The sequence below is a fragment of the Vulpes vulpes genome, chromosome 5 (genome assembly GCF_048418805.1).
Source record: "Vulpes vulpes isolate BD-2025 chromosome 5, VulVul3, whole genome shotgun sequence".
NCBI classification, from domain to species: Eukaryota; Metazoa; Chordata; class Mammalia; order Carnivora; family Canidae; genus Vulpes; species Vulpes vulpes.
The window spans coordinates 33,045,660-33,064,509 of NC_132784.1; the positions used below are offsets into that span (position 1 = coordinate 33,045,660).

General features: G+C 37.3%; 1 protein-coding gene across 50 annotated transcripts in view; it reads right to left on the bottom strand.

Annotated features, from left to right (window-relative positions):
- NEB (nebulin) overlaps nt 1-18,850 on the bottom strand; it is a 207,467-nt gene that overhangs the window by 77,619 nt on the left and 110,998 nt on the right. For all 50 annotated transcript variants that reach the window (XM_072757801.1, XM_072757772.1, XM_072757798.1 and 47 more), the window contains 16 exons: nt 17,183-17,386; nt 15,761-15,865; nt 15,513-15,620; nt 14,861-15,172; nt 13,956-14,159; nt 13,017-13,121; nt 12,006-12,113; nt 10,031-10,342; nt 9,026-9,229; nt 8,056-8,160; nt 7,337-7,444; nt 6,180-6,491; nt 3,200-3,403; nt 2,777-2,881; nt 670-774; nt 258-569 (listed from right to left, as the gene is read on the bottom strand). In XM_072757801.1, coding sequence (XP_072613902.1) covers nt 258-569; nt 670-774; nt 2,777-2,881; nt 3,200-3,403; nt 6,180-6,491; nt 7,337-7,444; nt 8,056-8,160; nt 9,026-9,229; nt 10,031-10,342; nt 12,006-12,113; nt 13,017-13,121; nt 13,956-14,159; nt 14,861-15,172; nt 15,513-15,620; nt 15,761-15,865; nt 17,183-17,386 — 2,913 coding nt within the window. The remainder of the gene's footprint in view (nt 1-257; nt 570-669; nt 775-2,776; nt 2,882-3,199; nt 3,404-6,179; nt 6,492-7,336; nt 7,445-8,055; nt 8,161-9,025; nt 9,230-10,030; nt 10,343-12,005; nt 12,114-13,016; nt 13,122-13,955; nt 14,160-14,860; nt 15,173-15,512; nt 15,621-15,760; nt 15,866-17,182; nt 17,387-18,850) is intronic.

Consider the following 18,850-nt stretch of genomic DNA (forward strand, 5'->3'; position numbering starts at 1 on the left):
AATATTTTCATAGTAGTTGTCTTTATACTGTTACTGTTAAGATTAAGATTTAGATTCACACAACCATTTACTCCTTGATACAGAATCTAAATCTTTCATGGCTTTGGTGATTTCTGACACCATATTACAAGGTCTAACTAAAACCAAACTCTTGGCATATAAAGCAGGATGTGATGATACAAAATTCAATGATATAAACTTTCTGGGAGTCTTTGCAAAACGATAGAAAAGCTCATTCTAAAATGTAGCCCACTCACATCACTTTGCAGTTGGTAGGCTTTCTTGGCCTGAATCACATCGTTCTGGTCAGGCATGCATGTCCACTGGTGTAGGTAATTGCGATAATCAATGTCGCTGACCAGGGTCTGGCAATTTTTAGAATGCACGATGGAAAGCATATCCACAGGGCTTTGGAACTTGGTCTTCCATTTGGCCCAGTGCAGCCGGTATTCTCTTTCATTCTGAATCTTGCCAGCTATGAGGGCCCAGCGGATCTTGTTGTCATCCCTGGCAGTGGGGGTACCCACGTAGTGTCCCTTCTGCTTCTCATGGTCAAGCTTGTATTTATACTGGAGATGGAAAAACAAAGCAGATGGATCACAATATGTGCTCCTGATGCACCTAAGCTGTTTGCTTAAAAATGGGCAAGTCAAACAAGGTCACACTTACATCACTGGCAATCTCCCTGGAGGCCTTGGCAGCCTGGATCGGGATGGCATCCAGCCGTACATCGCAGCTCATCTTCATTTCATCCCAACCTTCGCGGTAAATTTTCTGAAGAGGAGAAAAAATAAGGTAGCATTTCAGATTCAGATGTACTGTTAACTTCAGGGGTTCAAGTAGAATTAATATCAAAGCAGGACAGTTTGAAACCCCAGAATCATTTAAGAAGGGAATAGGTAAAAGGTTAATTCTGTACCACGCTCCTGGAATATGAAACTGCATCTAGAGTCCAAAGATCTGGGCTTGATGAGAGTTCTAATTTAAATCATGGCTTCTAAGTAGTTGTTCACAGTTTATATAACAGAGCTTAATGGCTCTTTGTACCGGTGTATTGGCAGCATTGAAATACAGTTAAGATCAAACAACGATGATTACTGGATTTAATTCAATAATTCAATTTATTTAATTTTAGAATTAAACTCAATTTTGTAATCTTCAGTATTATAAACATTTTGTGGGGAGGTTTTTCCCAGGATGATTTCTTAGATCTTCTTATACGGTTGATGATGAATATTATTTGGGAATTTTCGATGTTCCTTCTGAGGCACAGAGGTTAACAGCCATTTTTTTTTTTAAAGCAGGCTCCATACTCAGCGTGGAGCCCAATGTGGGCTGAGATCACAACCCTGAGATCAAGACCTGAGCTGAAATCAAGAGTTGGATGCTTAACCGACTGAGCCACCTAGGCACCCCAGTAGCCATTAAAAAAAAAAAAAAAGATTTATTTGAGAGAGAAAGAAAGAGAGAGCATGCAGGGGGAGGGGCAGAGAGAGAGAATCTCAAGCAGCAGGCACACTGAGCACAGAGCCTGATCCTGAGATCACCACCTGAGCTGAAATCAACAGTCAGATGCTTAACTGACTGAGCCACCCAAGTGCCTCCACAATAGCCATTTTCTAAATGCAGCGTGTTTTTATTTATACAGAGAAGTTAATTAAGGTAGTGGCAGATTTACAGACAGCTTTTAAAATATATGTTCATATTCAAATGGAATCATTCTGTATCGACAATGTCAGAAAGACTCAAATAACAATAATTTAAATGTATAATTCAGAAATCATACTAATCAATATGGAAGCTTTAATAACAGTGTAGAAAGGAGAGATGAATTTTAATTCTTAAGAGTTTCATGGGCTTTGCATGTTTGAAATAAGAGTACTCACACGAATTTTGCCCTTGTAAGTATAGGCAAGTTTTGTATGAATTTTCATTCATGTATTTTTATGAATTTTGGGTGGTCCTATTTAACAATTGACTCTTTTTGTACAAAAGAAAAAGTATTCTCCATATTTCAATGTACTAAAGGATATTTAATGTAAACTTATGTTATTTAAAAATCTTTTGTTTTTATTTAGTTTTATTACATATATTGTTATACTCTTCTAAATTATGTAATACGTTTTTGTCTGTGTAGTCAAATATATTTTTTATCTGAACTAAAAAAATCTGGGTTTGAGAGTAAACTTCATCTACTAACTTGGAGAACACGGATCAATCCTCAATCACTTAAAGTCTTAACCTTTTGAAAGTATTCTCCTATGAGATCACCTGGATGACCCTGACATCTGAGAGGAGAAAGAAGAGTCCTTAATAATCTTAATTTCTTGCTATATGTTTTTATTCTTTTTCCGGAGTCATTTTGTTAATTTATGATTTCCTAAAAATCCCCTACAGATCCAGGTTTTAAAGTTAATTTGTATAAAGTTTTGCAAAGAATTCCCAAAATTATTTTGTGTTCATCTGTCATTAATGCCCCTTTCTTGTTCATATGTCTCTTCATTCATTCTTTTTTCAGCTTTCCTGTAACTTATTTTCTTCTCCCTTTTGTCACGTTGACTTTGGCTCACTGGGTTGGTCGCTGACCTTGCTGGGTGACTCAGAGCCAGGGATCTGCTCCTTTCCTCACTCCTGGTAAGAAAGCTGATGGTAAAGAGTTCTCCCCATCCCCAGCCAGCCAATCTTTTCTCTCTTGCCTATAAAGAGCTCCCCAGGGATATCATAGCACCAACTGGGTGACTTTCTAAGCAAAAAGGGAGTCTGTTGAGGTACTTACATTGCTCACATTAAGAGCATTGGCTCTAGCGAGATTAATTTCTGGAGTATCTGGCATGATGTGGACTGAAGTTTTATCCTTGTCCCAAACTTCTCTGTACTTTGGCTGCGGAAGAAAACACAATAACAACATTACTTTGCAATTTTTAATTTTTCTAGTTCAGTGCACAACTTTTACCTTTTCTGATCCCAAATTTTTCATATTAAGGAAAAACACCTAAAAGTTTTTCATATAAGTTACTCAAATTTAATATGAAATTAATATTTTTGTTTAAAATCTATAAATAACAATAAAACAATCCTACTAACATTACATATTAAAACCTAAAATCATCAATGGAATCATTTTACAGATAGATTATTGGGTTAATTATCAGTCACAAACATGACTTAATTTTAACATAGATGAGGAAAAGTGACTTACAATACTAATATTTTCAGCATTCGACTTAGCAAGGACAACTTCTGGTGTGTCAACAATACTTGTGTACTTGAGGCTCACTACAGGTGTCCGATAGACACTGTCTAGTAGGATCTTCTGAGCATTTTTGACTCTCAACACTTCAGGAGACCCTTCGGGCATCCAGCCAATGCCACGTAACCACTCCAAGTCAGCCTTATAGATGGCCTGGGAAAGAAAACAAAGTTAGGTAGAAGCAGGGTTTGTTTTTAATTATGATAAAGTAAGAAAGAAGTTTTATGGTATATTTTACCTCCCACAAACTAATTAAAATTGAGCACTGGCCCAATAAACACAATTCATCATGTGCAGAGCAGGATGCATTAGAGCCCAGCAACGTTCTAGTCTGCTTTTTCTGTGGCAGGGCACCTATGCACTCATAAAGCAGAATGATGCAGAAGGAGCTCTCTCTCTATGGGATGCAGGGAAGGTTTTCAATAATATTTAAGTAACCTCATACTAGCTCGGGTGGACTTTTAAAGCAATAATAACAGGCTTTCCTGTAAGTTCTCTGCACAGCAGCCAGAACAATCCTCATAAAATTCACAATTCAAATCTGACACCACAACATTCCTCCCATTGCATGGTTTCCCACTGGCCTTAGGAAAAAGATCAAATTCTTTACATGGACTAGAAGGTGATGATAATCTAGCACCATCTTATATGCTTCCTTTTAACCTATGCATTCTGACCACACTGGCTTTTTGGTTTGTGGTTCGTATACAGCCCTCCCCCTTTGCATATATTGGTCATTCTGTAGGAATGCGCTGTGTCTTCCTCACAGAACCAGCTCCTGTGCTCCCTTGCAATCCCCATTAATGTAGTAATTCCTTGGATAATCTTTTCCCACCTCACTTTTTCATAGCACCATCGATCATTATTTCTCAGCCATCAGATTTTTTATTGATATTGTCTAGTTAATATCTGTTTATTTGTTATCAATGTAAACTCTGTAAAGTCTGAAACTTTGTCTTGGTTCTTCCTCTTCATTCACCATTGTATCTTCAGTGCTTAGCACAATACCTGGCACATGGTGTATTTTAAAGGGGTAATTAAGAATCCAATCCTACGGTGGTAAACAGTAACAAGGTTCTTCAAAAAATTAAGTATAGAAATACTGTATGATCCAGTAATTCCACTACTGGGTATTTACCCAAAGAAAATGAAAACACTAATTCAAAAACATACATGCAACCTAAATGTTTACTGCAGCATTATTGACAATAGCCAAGGTATGGAAGCAACCAAGAGATGGATGGATAACAAAGATGTGGTGTGTGTGTGTACACACACACAGGCACGCACACACACACACGCATGCATGCATGAAATATTGCTCAGGATAAAAAAAAGGATGAGGTTTTGCCATTTGTGACAACATAGATGGACCTAGAGGGTACTATGCTAAGCGAAATAAGTCAAACTGAGAAAGACAAACACCACACGATTTCACTTATATGTGGAATCTAAAACACAAAAACAAATGAATAAAAACAAGCAAACGCAGAAGCAGAAGCAGAATCCACAGATATAGAAAAAAAAAAGCAGAAGCAGATCCACAGATATAGAAAAACCTTGACGATTATAAAGAGGGAAGGGGTGGGGGGTTGGGCAAAATGGGTGAAGGGGAATGGGGGATACAGGCTTCCAGTTATGGAATGAATAAGTCATTAGGATGAAAGGTACGGCACGGGGAATATAGTCAACAGTGTTGAAATAGCACTGTATGGTCACAGACGGTAGCTACACTTCTGGTGAGCAAAGACTGGTTGAATCACTATGTTTTACACTTGAAACTAATGTGATATTATGTACTTTACTTATGTAAACTGTACTTTAATTTTAAAACAAAGAATTCAATCCCTGGTTCCACAATTTTGATCTCAGTTGGCTTTTCATTTTCCCAAGATAACACTTCCTTTTGAATTAGGATTTACATTTTCTTGGTTATTTGAACTTGTTTTCTCAGATATAGATAGGTAAGTGGTTAACCAGATAAAATTGCTCTATGTCAAACACAAGTTATTAATTTCATTAAAAAATCATTCTGTTCTTCAGAAATGGTATTTTAGTAACTAGTTAATAGGATACAAATAACAAGCTAGAAAGATAGTATGAGGAGTGAATTATGGAGTAAAACTTCTATCTTAGTGAAGAAGGACATTTTATGTTTTAGCGTATAAAGTATGATGGATACCCAAAATTCAAAAGAAGGGATTCCCAAAAAAGATTACATACGGATTTTGAAGTTTCCCTTTCTCATTCTTTAGAAACTTGATTCATATGCATTCCTTCGTATACTAATGTTATTCAGGTTAATGCACAGACTGCATTTCTCTAAAAACTGGCCTAAATCCACCACTTGGCAACTCATTTCATGATGGGTATACTTTTCTGTATCAAATTTATTCATTATGAGAAAGCATTCCTTGAAGTTCATGGGAACCAAGTTTAAATAATTAAAAGAACCCATGATTTCCAGTAGAATGGGCAAAAAATATAAATAAATCTAAAAACACTTTAGGTAAACTAATGAAACAACACACTGTGAAGACTACTACATTAAGGGAAACTAGGGAGTTTGGAGCATGCTGCTAACCTTTGAAATTAATTTTAAGGAAATATCCCTGTCATTCTTCAATTGAGAGGCCATGGGAATTTTCATGTTTAGGAAACTACAAACACAGCACACATTAAGGAATCTACAGAAAAATTCTGGTAGCACCACCAACAGTAAAAAAGAAAACTCTCTAAATAAGCCTAGCAGTAAGGTAGGCATTCAGTAAAGTTGGTAAAACACTAAAGGGAAGGGCTTATTAGGGAGTTGTATTTTCCCAAGGCCTAGGAGGAATGACCAGGCAAAGCTGTGGAAGGCTTTCTCCCTAGAGGACAGCTCACTACTCAGGCACCTCGGCTGGTACTCTCTGCACAAGCAACAACTTACATCACTCTGCAGGTCGTAGGCTTTCCTGGCTTGGATCACATCATTCTGGTCTGGAAAGCAAGACCAGTGGTGCAGGTACTGGCGATAATCCACATCACTTGCTAAGGCCTGGCCTTCTTTGGCAGCATTGATGGACACCATGTCCACTGGGATGGAGATCTTGGCCTTGTGGTCATTGTAGGCCTTTTTGTACAGCCTGTCATTCTGCATTTTTAACACACTTGCTGCCCAAGCCAGCTTAGGGTCTTCCTTGGCATTGCGACATCCAATATAATGGCCTTTCTGTTTCTCGTAAGCGGTTTTGTATAGATACTGGTATATGTGAACAAAAAAGAAGAGTCATTTTTCTCAATTCACTTTTTCTAAACAGTCTGCTCCAAATAAATCCATCTTCCCTACATTAGCCTCTTTTGGGCACTGTTTTTAAGTCCATACTCTAAGTTTTATGATTCTTAACACATTGGTTTGTCTTCTATGTCTACATGCATGAATACATTATGAGCATCTCTAAGGCAAGAAGCGTGCTTCTAAATTATCCCCAATATAGGCTTATCTAGTGTTTCCCAACCTTTAGTCACTGTCGTCTACTACCTTCATGTTTTGCCACAATCAAGTAGCACCAGTGCTTCATACTTTAAATTTATTTAAACAAAGAATCTAGTCAATAAACTGAAGTGTAAACTTTGAAATATTTTTATTCTAAAATTTATAATCCCGTAAATGGAAAAATATATTTCTAGCACATTTTAACATATACATTTTTTAAAATGCTTGTCCATCCACTGGACAAGAACATTCTGTATGTTTAAAATTATCACAGGAGAAACTTATGCATGCTGCACTTCAAGAAACAGAACTTTTTGTATCCATTGAATTTTTATAAGTGCTTGTAAATTACATGATTTTGAGAAGATAGTGAAAAGAAAATAAAAACCTGTGCTTAAACATAAGAAGAACAGAACCAAGCCCGATGCAAAAGGGGCACCTAACTGTTGTACAAGTTATTCTTGGATTTGAGATTTCAAAGCAAGACACTAATCACGATGATCTCCATTCTACTTAAGTGTATTGGGAATTAAGCTAAAGACTAGAAAAGTATTGACTCCCATATGTCATCTATTAGTGTTGGTTAAGGCTGGGAAAAAAGGAGCTCTCACATCACTGGCGATATCCCTGGAAGCCCTGGCGTGCTGAATTGGGATGGCATCTTCCCGCAGGTCATAACCCGTCATCTTGACATCTTCCCAAGCTTGTTTATAATGTTTCTGCAAATGGAGATTGCAATGCCACAGTTAATATGAAGAGGGAGCCACTGAGTCAGCCTTACTGATGTGTAAGAAAACCTGTTAAGTCACATGGAAAATTAGTCTCCCCTTAAGATTTATAAAATAGGCTAGTTTCATAATGAAATTAAGTTCCAGTAGATTTTTATTTTTTTCCAGTAGATTTTTAAATGCAATTTAGTAAAGTTCATTTTTTTCAAGAAAGAAATTAGGAGACAGTAAATCATGTAAAAATGAGAAAAATACATAGCGTTCGGCTTTAAAAGGAAAAATCAATGATGAGCCACTAAAAAGAGAACCAAGTAATACTATACTTGCATATGTATGTTTTTATGTGGTGTTTTTGGTGAAAGCAGTGCATTTTTCCTTTCAACAAAGGACACACATCACTATTTATAAACACAACGTGCATATGCATACGCATGCCTGTGTACATGGGTGCTCACACGTGGCACTTCTCATTTGTTTAAATACTAGAAATCAAAGGAATGATAGGGAAATGCCTTTTGATAAATTTCCTCTGGAACATATCAACTTAAGTTTCAGTGAGGCAGAAAATATTGTGTAAACCAAGTGAGTGTGTAGCTCCTTACATCACTGATCTGTATGGCATTGATCTTGGACTGCAGCATCCCTGGAGTGTCCGCTGGCACATTCACATTCGCTTTCTCTCTCTCCCAGGCATCACGATACAATGGCTGGTAAAAAGGAAAAAAGGTGGTTAATAAGTAAATAGGCCAATTACTGCATGAATAAAATTATAGGGACAATTAACAGTTCTCTTTGGATGTTCGCAGATATAAATGCTATAAATCTAGATCACATTTTGTTTCCATTGTGTGAATTTTTTTGTTGTTGTTGTTAAGTACTCTCCACAGCAGCGTGGAGCCCAACATGGAGCTTGAACTCACAACCTTAAGATCAAGACCTGAGCTGAGATCAAGAATCAAATGCTCAACTGACTGAACCACCCAGGCACCCCTTCATTTGTGTTATTTAAAAGGTGCCAATAATGACTCCAACAAGAAGAATACATTAATGTGTGGTGTAATATAAGTGGAAAATGAATCAGAAATACAGTAGTAAAATGATCCTTTTTCATTAAGTCACATGTAATCATCTGGCAGGTAAACCTACATGGCAGGTAACTATGATAATCCACATCACTAATAAAATCCTGGCTTTCTTGGCCCAAATAACTATCACGGTATCTAATATTCAGGCCACCCCTGGACTTTTCCATTTCCCTCATGATTAAAAAGCAATAAAAGGTGGCAGTTCTGTGATCATGGTATTACCTAGTAGACTTGCATTATAAGCAAGACCTCAAAATGTATTCAGAATGTGTATCAGAGTCTGCGGAATATAAAGATGCCCACCGCATCTATGTCAAAGAGTCATCTAGGTAACTGAACTGTGGATACCATTAATTGATTGACTGTGAAATTCTATCTGGGTACATGAATGTTCAAGGTTCTAATCCTGGTAGTAGCAACTTAAATGTCACAAAGTTCTTATGGAGACTTCTTCAATACGTCTGAACGCATCATCAACCCCGCTTACCTCACTGATCTGTACAGCATTGATCTTTGCCTGGATGACTTCAGGGGTATCAACAATGCTGGTGAATTTGAAGTCCTCAGGCTTTATACGATACAACCTCTCATTCAGGAGATTCTGGGCATTCTTCACTCTCATCACTTCCACAGAACCCTCTGGCAACCATCCTATACCCTTTAACCATTCCAGGTCTGATTTGTACACGTTCTGTATGAAGGAAGGGACCACAGAGTTCAAAAGAGTCAAGTCTGCTCACTAGACCACGATGCCAGCAGGCCACACAGTACCTCTATTTAAACTAGCTGGGTGGCCAGTCCCATGGAACGGAAGAATCAACATTAAATATTAATATTTGGGTGTTATATCTCTGGCACACATCTCTGGGAGAAGTTCACGTAATCCTACAGGAATTGGAGCAGCGCTGACGAGTGACCCTTGTGGAATCACAGCAATGGCACATTGTTTTGTTTTTATACAAGGTTGAGCATCTGTGCTCACCACTTGAAATCTGCCTTTTTTTGCACTACAGAGAATAACATCTGTAAGAATTTGGGAGAATAAGGTCTTCAGAGGCATATATAATGAGGAAAAAATATATACTTTTATCTGTATACACCGCTCTATCTATAAATATATGTACATATACATTTTTTCTGTATGTACCAGATAAACTTAAAATCCAACATTTCCTTACGTTCAAATTTGTTTCTGAAATTTAGATATCTGATCATGCAAACATAATGGGTTAAAAACAATTGGGACTGAAATTTTCTATCTAATTACATAGAATAAGAGATTTTTTTTTTGTCTTAAAAAAATAAGACCTTGGTACATAAGAAGGAATCCTCCACAAGACAATGTTCCAAATGATTCTATAACCATGAAATATACAGATTATGTTAGGTTCTATTAAGATTACCATTTAAATTATATCCCTAGGGAGTACACCATGACGCTATTCACAGAGACACACATCTCCCCCAAGAGTCTGGTGATAAATATACGCACATCACTCTGCAGTTCGTAGGCCTTCTTAGCCTGGATCACATCATTCTGATCTGGCAAACACGTCCACTGGTGCAGATAATTGCGATAATCAATATCGCTAACCAGGACCTGGCACTTCTTGGCCTGAACAATTGACATCATGTCCAATGGTGTGTTGTGAATTCCTTTAGACTTCTCATAAGCTTTCTTGTATTCTCTGTCACTCTGGATCTTGGCAGCGTGTATAGACCATACCAATTTGGGGTCATCTTGTAGGGTGCGGAAACCCACATGGTGGCCCAGTTGCTTACGGTAACCTTCTTTGTACTTGTACTAAAGTGGTGAAAAATCAGATAAACAGACATATGAAAATAATGTAGTAAGAGGACTTTTCATTAAATGTTTTCTGAATATTGGCAGTCATTATATATTTCAGTTCACTTTGAGGAAAATAGGGCTATTTTAGGTAGTTTGATAGAGAATGGGAATAAATCAGGAGGGAAATAGTATGGTGAATAAGGGTAATTACAAAAAATTATAGCTGACATTTACTGAGCAATGACTATACGCCAGACACTATTATGAGTGCTTCAAATGTATTAGGTTGATCCGTGTAAAACTGCTGAGTTTTTTAGTAAAAAATAGTTTAGTAGCAACTACAATCCCATTTAATCTTCCCAACATCTCTGTGAAGTACATACTATTATTACTATTACATTTTTCAGATGTGGAAAATAAGACACAGTGGGTTTAATCATGGGTCTCCAAGGTTGCCTGAATGGTGGAACATTAAGTCAGTTGGTCCCCAAGAGTACTAACAATACCTCAGTAGGAAAAAGTTATTTGTGTGGTTTTGGAGACAGTTAAAAAAGGTGCATATTTCACAAGAATGGAAGCAAGGTCATTGGTTTGAATTAGATGACAACAAAGGCCTGGGAACAAGAGTTTCCATCTTGTTCACACTTGTCCTAAAAGCGTCTTAGGACTAGAGTAAGATAATGTCTTGTCTTTTCTATATTTGGATAACATAGAAAAGCTTGGACAAAAGGGAGGGAGAGACAAGTGGGAATAAGGCAGATACTATAGATTGGCTATTGTATTTAGAGATAAAAATGAGAAATAAGAGGGAAGAAACAGGTGGATATACAAGATAAAAAATAGAGAAGAACCCAGACAAAGGGAACAGGATTGCTTAAAGATTTGGAGCTGAGGGTGGGAGGTAGGGAGCTTGGTAGGATAATTATTTTGACTAAGTTTTTAAATTACCATTAAATGAACTTCAAAAGGTTGCTGAGAGCATTATACATAAGCCTCCAGTATAAAATCTTACGTATAAAATGTGATTTCAGTCTTATCTTACATGAAACTTTCAACTGCGATCTATATTTATGGAGAATGTCATAAATATTTGGGGGATAAAATGACACTGGTCAATAATCAAATCTATTGGTTCCTGAATTTTTCCCAAGAATTCTGCATAGATTCTTCATGTTTTTTTCACTTCTACTTAGAAACAACCAAGAAGTTATACACATACCTCATCTATGCTAACCTTAATGTGCTTCATTCCATTTTAATGTTTTTATTTTTTTTTTATTTTTTTTTTTTATTTTTATTTTTTTTTTTATTTTTTATTTTTGTTTTTATTTTTTTAAAGATGTATTTGACAGGGAGAGAGAATGAGAGAGAGCATGAACACAGGCAGGAAGAGCAGCAGGCAGAGGGAGAGGGAGAAGCAGGCTCCCCACTGAGCACAAAACCTGACATGGGGCTTGATCCCAGGACCCTGAGATCATGACCTGAGCTGAAGGGAGATGCTTAACTGTATGAGCCACCCAGGTGACCCCATTCTAATGTTTTTAAATAGAGAAAGTCTTTAGTGCAAAACAAAATTGTTTACATAGATTTTTTTTAACCTCCCCCCTCAATTCTTAAAAAAAAACACAACTCTATTTGTTAAAAGAAGAGATAAACCACAAGGAAATAGAGGCCATACCTCACTGGCAATATCTCTGGAGGCTTTGGCTTGCTTGATTTCAATGGCATCTGCCTTGAAGTCATAGCCTTTCTGCTTGGTCTCATTCCAGTCTTTTTGGTAAAGTTTCTATTGAGGGAAAACACAGGTTTGTTTACAAAAATTGAAAATAAGTGAATACTCAAAGTACTCAAAATATGAATATGACAAAATGTAAATGAAGACAGGATAAGGAAAAACAGGCATTTCTGAGTTCCTCTGGTTATTGGCTATTTCTTAATAGACTGCAGGATACTTCTGAACTAAGATTTTAAAGCTAAACATCTAGATCTACTAAATGTTTGAATACTTGTCTTCATCACAATACGGTACACATCTGAAAATACCCCAACACACAATACATGGAAACTAAGAATCAACTGTGAAGCTAGAAAACCTTCATCAAGGTATCATGTAAGGTCCGGTAAGATTTTTTTTTCCTAATGTTGCCTTTTGACTTTTCAGAGGTCCCTGCTAAAGGGATGTGACATAGATATCTTATCCTTTGGATATGACTTAAAATTGTCTTTTAACTTTCTGACATGGAAAATAAGACACAAAGCTAATGGCTTTGAAATGTCAAACAATGTTCTGGATCAATCAAAAACCTATAAAGATAAATGAGACTGTCACCTCATACTCCCTCAAGAGAAATTCAACTAGGTATTTCAATATTCTCAATTAATATATGATGAAACTGAGCTATGGACATTGGATATAGAACAATGCTTTCAAGATTGAAAGGAAGACAACAATAGAATTCAGATATCCCAACTCTTTGCAGTCCTGGGACCCAGCCATGTATTTAAACTAACATTTAAAAGAGAGAATTTCCATTCATATTGCATTAGGAATGGAAGCTGAAGAGAAAATGTTTAGCACCAAAAGCTGTACACATTTCTAAGATAGGTAATTTGTCCATTATACCACACTCCCAAAGCTGACATATATTTTCCTATGAAGGTATTTTCACTTCATATTTATGCCTCTTACATCGCTGATTTGCAGGGCATTTATATGGGCCTGCAGCATGACTGGCGTGTCAGAAGGAATGGTGATGTTGGTTTTATCTTTATTCCATGCATCTTGATATAGTTTCTGCAGAGAGAAGGGAAATATTACTTGAGTAGTGAATATATGAAACATTAAGACTTAGAGACTAACCTGAAAAAAATTTTTGGGTGGTTAATTATATGTCTTAACTTGGCTTAGGCCACAATACCCAGATATTTAGTCATACATCATTAAAGATGTTTCTGTGAAGGTAGTTTGCAGATGAGATTAACATTCTTCTCAGTAGACTTTGGTAAAGTAGACTACCCTCTGTAATGTGGCTGGGTCTTGTCCAAACAGCTGAAGGCCTTAATAGAAAAAAGACTGACCTCTGCGGAGCAAGAAGGAACTTTGTCGGCAAACTGACTTTGGACTTGAACTGCGACTCTCTGCTAGGTCTCCAGCCTTTTCTGCAGGTTTTAGGCTTGCCAGCCTCCATAACCATATGGCCCAGTTCCATCACATAAAGCTCTCTTCCTCTGTGTATGTGTATGTATACAGACATAGTCTATAGATCTATCTACATCTCTCATATACATATACGTGCACACATCTATACACATATGTACACACATATCTACATGTATCTATACATATCGACATCACCTATTGGCTCTATTTCTCTGGAGAACCCTGACCAATACAATGTCAAACCATTTAAAATGCAGCATTATGCTATGTGTTTTAGTATTTAATAGGAGTTAAAGAAATATTTGTTCTACTTTGCATGTGCTTTTACCAAACTAGTCAACAGATTCTTAGAAATGCTCCCCTCACTATAAGTCTTCCAAGGGGAACAGTCTACTTGTTCAGTTTGGGTGGCATCCTTTGAAAACAGAGTCCCGCAAAAGGAATGCTTGGTAATAGGATGGTTCTTACCTCACTTATTTGCAGAGAATTGGCTTTTGCCAGGACAACATCTGGAGTGTCAACAATGGAAGTGAATTTCAAGGCCTCTGGCCGCGTTCTGTAAAGTCTTTCATTCACCAGGCCTTGAGCATTCTTCACTCTGTTCATTTCTACTGAGTCTTCTGGCATCCAGCCGATGCCACGCAGCCACTCCAGATCTGCCTTATATACACTCTACAAAGATGTTAGACAGAAATTATGTTCTATGGTTAGACACACCATCTCATAATTGAAAAATAAAGTACATGGGATCTAGGGGTTGATAAGCACAGAAGATGGTAGTTCCAAAAAAGTAGGACCTGCGATTTTATAGGACTCAGGGGTTTTAATATCAATGGCACAGTAATTTGTAAAAGCATAATTATACATCCTAGCTGTGAGGAGCGATAAAATCGTAATATACTGAATTTCATGGTAATTATTTGATATTTCCAAAAAATTATAGAACTAAAAACACTTTTATAAAGGAAGTTTTGTTGAATCTCATTCCATTTTAATTCTATAATAACTGAAGAAAACTTTGGTCCATGGATTATAGTACAATAGTGGCAGTTACTTTAAAAGTAGTCAGATAATTTGTGTTTGTTGGCAATATATTTCCATTGCCAGAAAGTACAGATGACATGAAGAAAACAGTCTGGAATCTAGGCCAGTAAATGAAATACATGGCCTAAGTAGGATTCTTCATCTCTATTCTTTGATTCCTAGGGCATAACTCCTGAATATGGGTTATGTATTAAACAATGCGAGTGGTGCCCTCCTGGGTGTGTGCAGTGCATAATCCATGAGTCTATTCACAGAAGGGTCCACAGGAGTGGAAAATTAATTAATCTATGCCCTCTCATTCCGTCTTTCCCAAAGTCTGTGTTACGTACATCGCTCTGCAGTTCATAGGCCTTCTTTGCTTGGATAATGTCGTTTTGATCAGGTAAGCATGTCCAGTGATGTAGGTAATTTCGATAATCAATGTCACTGACCAAAGTTTGACATTGCTTGGCCATCACGATGCCTAACATGTCCACTGGGCTACTGAATTTGGTCTTCCATTTCTGGAATTCCTTCTTGTACTCCCTTTCACTTTGAATCTTCCCTGCATGTATGGCACACATAATCTTGGGATCATCTTCAACGCTCTGGGCTCCAATGTGGTGGCCTTTCTGTCTCTCATATGCTTCTTTGTATTTGTACTAAAATGAGAGAAATACAGCTTTAGAAACCTAGTTTTAACGTGAACACCCACAAGAAAATGGATAAGAACTTCATATCACAAACATTTTGGCATCTCTAAATAATCTTAAGCTCTATCATAAGCATAACGGTGGTATATTCATTTATCTTCACTGGTGCAGGCATTACAGCTACAATTCCAAACTATTCTTCTCTGTGACAACAAAGGGAAAAAGTCATAGAAAGTAGGAAGCAGGAGTAGGGAATACATGTGGAAACAATTGCAAAATGTGGCCAACCGGCCTCACAGTGGCCATTCTGCAGTGTGACACCAAAGGGGGTTAGATAAAGGGCACTTACATCACTGGCGATATCCCTTGAGGCCTTGGCACTTTTGATGGAAATAGCATCAGCCCTCAGATCATAGTCCTTCATCTTTGATTCATCCCATCCCTTGGTGTAAAGTTTCTAGATAGAGGATAATACATAACAGAAAAATAAGAGTGGTTTAGAAAAGTTAATAGGCCAATTCCAGACAGGAAAGTGTAAGGTAGAAGTAGGTTAATGAATCCGAGAAAGGCTTAAGAGACAATCAGGAAGCTTCTTACTTGGCTGATATTGGCAGAATTGCTCTTGGCCAATATGATTTCTGGGGTGTCTGGCATCACGTGGATGGAGGCTTTGTCAGCATTCCAAGCTTCTGTATATAAATGCTATGGGGGAAGTGAGGTAAAACCCTTTGTTAAAGCTCATATATTACAGTTATTTTCAAATTTAACACATTTTAGTGTAAAAAAAAAAAATCCTAAAAGCCCTCGTAAGGCTATTTTACAGGTGAGGGAAGCAAAAGGGTACTGGGGAGAGTGAAACATGATGATATTTAAGCTGCCATATGATAGCTTCATAGCTAATATGAAGTGATATAATGATTTCAATTATTAATTCTTTTCTTCCAGTGAATCTCAAGCTTACTCATAGGATCTCCAAGGATGGAACCCGGCTATAGTATTATGATATAGTAGAAGTCCCTAGACTCCAGAGTTAATCCCAAATTCAAACCCAATTCCACTATGTCCAAGCTGTGTAATCTTGAGAAAGGTACATAATGCCTTAAATTCCTCATTTCTAAGAGGTAGATAATCATATTTTTACTGAGTGCTTTTGAAGATTAACCATAACATATGTAAGATGCCAGAGTCTTAGTAGGCACTCAGCAGATTTTATGGTGTTTCCTATTCTTATCACTGTAGTTGCTGTGATAGGCCTGGGATAAAATAGAATTTCTGGGGTTTTAATACTTCAAGCTTTGGATTTTGCTGAGAGTTGATGTCATACTCTGCATTGAGCACCCAATGTTGGAAGATGTCCAAGCAGGTGCAGAAGAATTCAGGTAAGTTCAATTCAATCTAAAATGTGAATATTAAGGACCTATCCATTGGATAAAGAATGAGCCCAGTATCAATAAACAGATTGCTAGAACTCCAGAAAAAAGAAGTGATTATCTATCCTGTGTAATGACACTAAAAGCAATAGTAGCAGCTCACTTCCTAAAGTAGACTTCCACAATCAAACACGGAAGAGAAACCAAGGAACTAATTTGAGTTGTTCACTGGCATTGCTATAAACACGGTCTCCCAGAGTTCAGAACAAAATACTAAAGGGCTGTTTATTCCTTCCAGTATGCATAAAGAGAAGTCAATGGTTTGAGTCTGCTCTGCCTAGAAGAATGTACAAGGACAAGTAATGGATCGATGGATGCCTCCATGTCACTGCTCAGAAGAGTACGTGCATTACTCCCGAGAAATTATCCCAGGCTACGCTTCCTCATGCACACAGAGAACTGGGGGATACAGTGTTGAAAAGCACATGCAGGTCCAACTAGAAATCAAATAGATGCTCTGTTGAAGACATGTGTGAGAATCAGGCCCATTACCTCTCCTTTCTCTGAAAACCCTTTAGGGCGTTTCTCACTTTATGAGCCAAGTCCATGGAAGGTAGAACTCAGGAAATGGAAACAGTTGGATACTCACTTTGCTCATCGTCAGGGCATTATTCTTTGCCAGGACAATCTCTGGGGTGTCTGTAATGCATGTGAATTTGAGCTGGTCTGCTGGCTGGCGGTACTTCCTTTCACTCAGGATTTCTCCAGCTCTCTTCACCTTCTCGATCTCTACAGAACCAATGGGCACCCATCCAATGCCCCTCAGCCACTCCAGATCAGACTTGTAAATAACCTGAAAATGAAATAATGCCAAATATTACCTAGACAGCCTGGTGTCTGACCTGGAGTTAGCATAAAGAGACACTGTATAGCTCTGAATCTTACTGTGTGAATTTCTGGGAAGACCCAAGACTGACTGACTTTGCTGTAGAGTGGCTAGCCCAACACTCTGTCCCTGAAGGTAGCCAGTGTTTGCTGGTTTAAAGACTCCTCAGGATCCCTGGGTGGCGCAGCAGTTTAGCGCCTGCCTTTGGCCCAGGGCGCGATCCTGGAGACCGGGGATTGAATCCCACATCAGGCTCCCAGTGCATGGAGCCTGCTACTCCCTCTGCCTGTGTCTCGGCACCCCCCCTCATAAATAAATAAATAAGTAAATAAATAAATAAATAATAAATAAATAAATAAATAAATAAATAAATAAATATAAAATAAAATAAAGACTCCTCAACTCTGTACTCACTTTGGCAGCACGTAAAGACTCATAAAATCTAACAATATGAAATTTTGTTGATGCAAAACCATTTTAAGGAAATTAGTGACTGCCACCTGATAGAAAGCATTCTCCAATTCGATTGCCTGTGCTCCCTGTGTGGGAATACTACTCCATCAGAATATGGCTTCTTCCTATCCCAGCAGGCACTGGCCCTATATCATAAAGATGAACACTACTAGCTGATCACATGTTGAGTTCATGTGTTTTCTGGGGACAACAAAAAGGGCATCTTTTTTTCATGTGATCTATATACATGCTTCTAAACCAAAGAGTACCTGTATTTTTTTACTCTTATCTTACTTATTCTCCATCCCCTTTCTTATGTCATTATTCAAGGAAAAAAATGTATTTTATCTCTCCATCATTTTTCTTCTTTGAATTTAAATAACTGGCTAAAGGAAAATTTTTCTCATCAGTAAAGGTAACATTCTTTCTGTTTGTATGGCTTTTTGGGAAAAATTCTTTTTTTTTTTTTTTTTTTTTTTTACAATGCCACTATGTTTATCACTCTTTCAAAAGTGACTGCTTGTGAGAGCCTGATCAAAAAACCAAGGAGATACTATACCAATGAAGTAGTAATTGGTATAGTGTGTATGTATGTATGTATGTGTGTGTGTGTGATTTATATATATATATATATAAATCATTCTCTCTCTCTCTCTCTCTCTCTATATATATATATATATATATATATATATAAAGAGTCCCAGGGATAATCTGCTGGAGGACAACAAAAGTGCCTCACGTGTTTCTAGAGAGTTATATTGTTTTCAGCTTCTTAGAAAAATTCTCTTAATAGGTACAGTTCATTCTTAAACTTCCTTGTACAAGTAATGGGTTAAATTAAGCAGTCAGAAAAATGGAAATGTGGTCAATTCATTTGGAAATTTAGATTGTATTAAACCAGCAATTCTGAACCTGGCATCAATGAACTTGAACAGAAAAATATAATGTCTTTAATTTTATTAACCTCTAATTGAAATA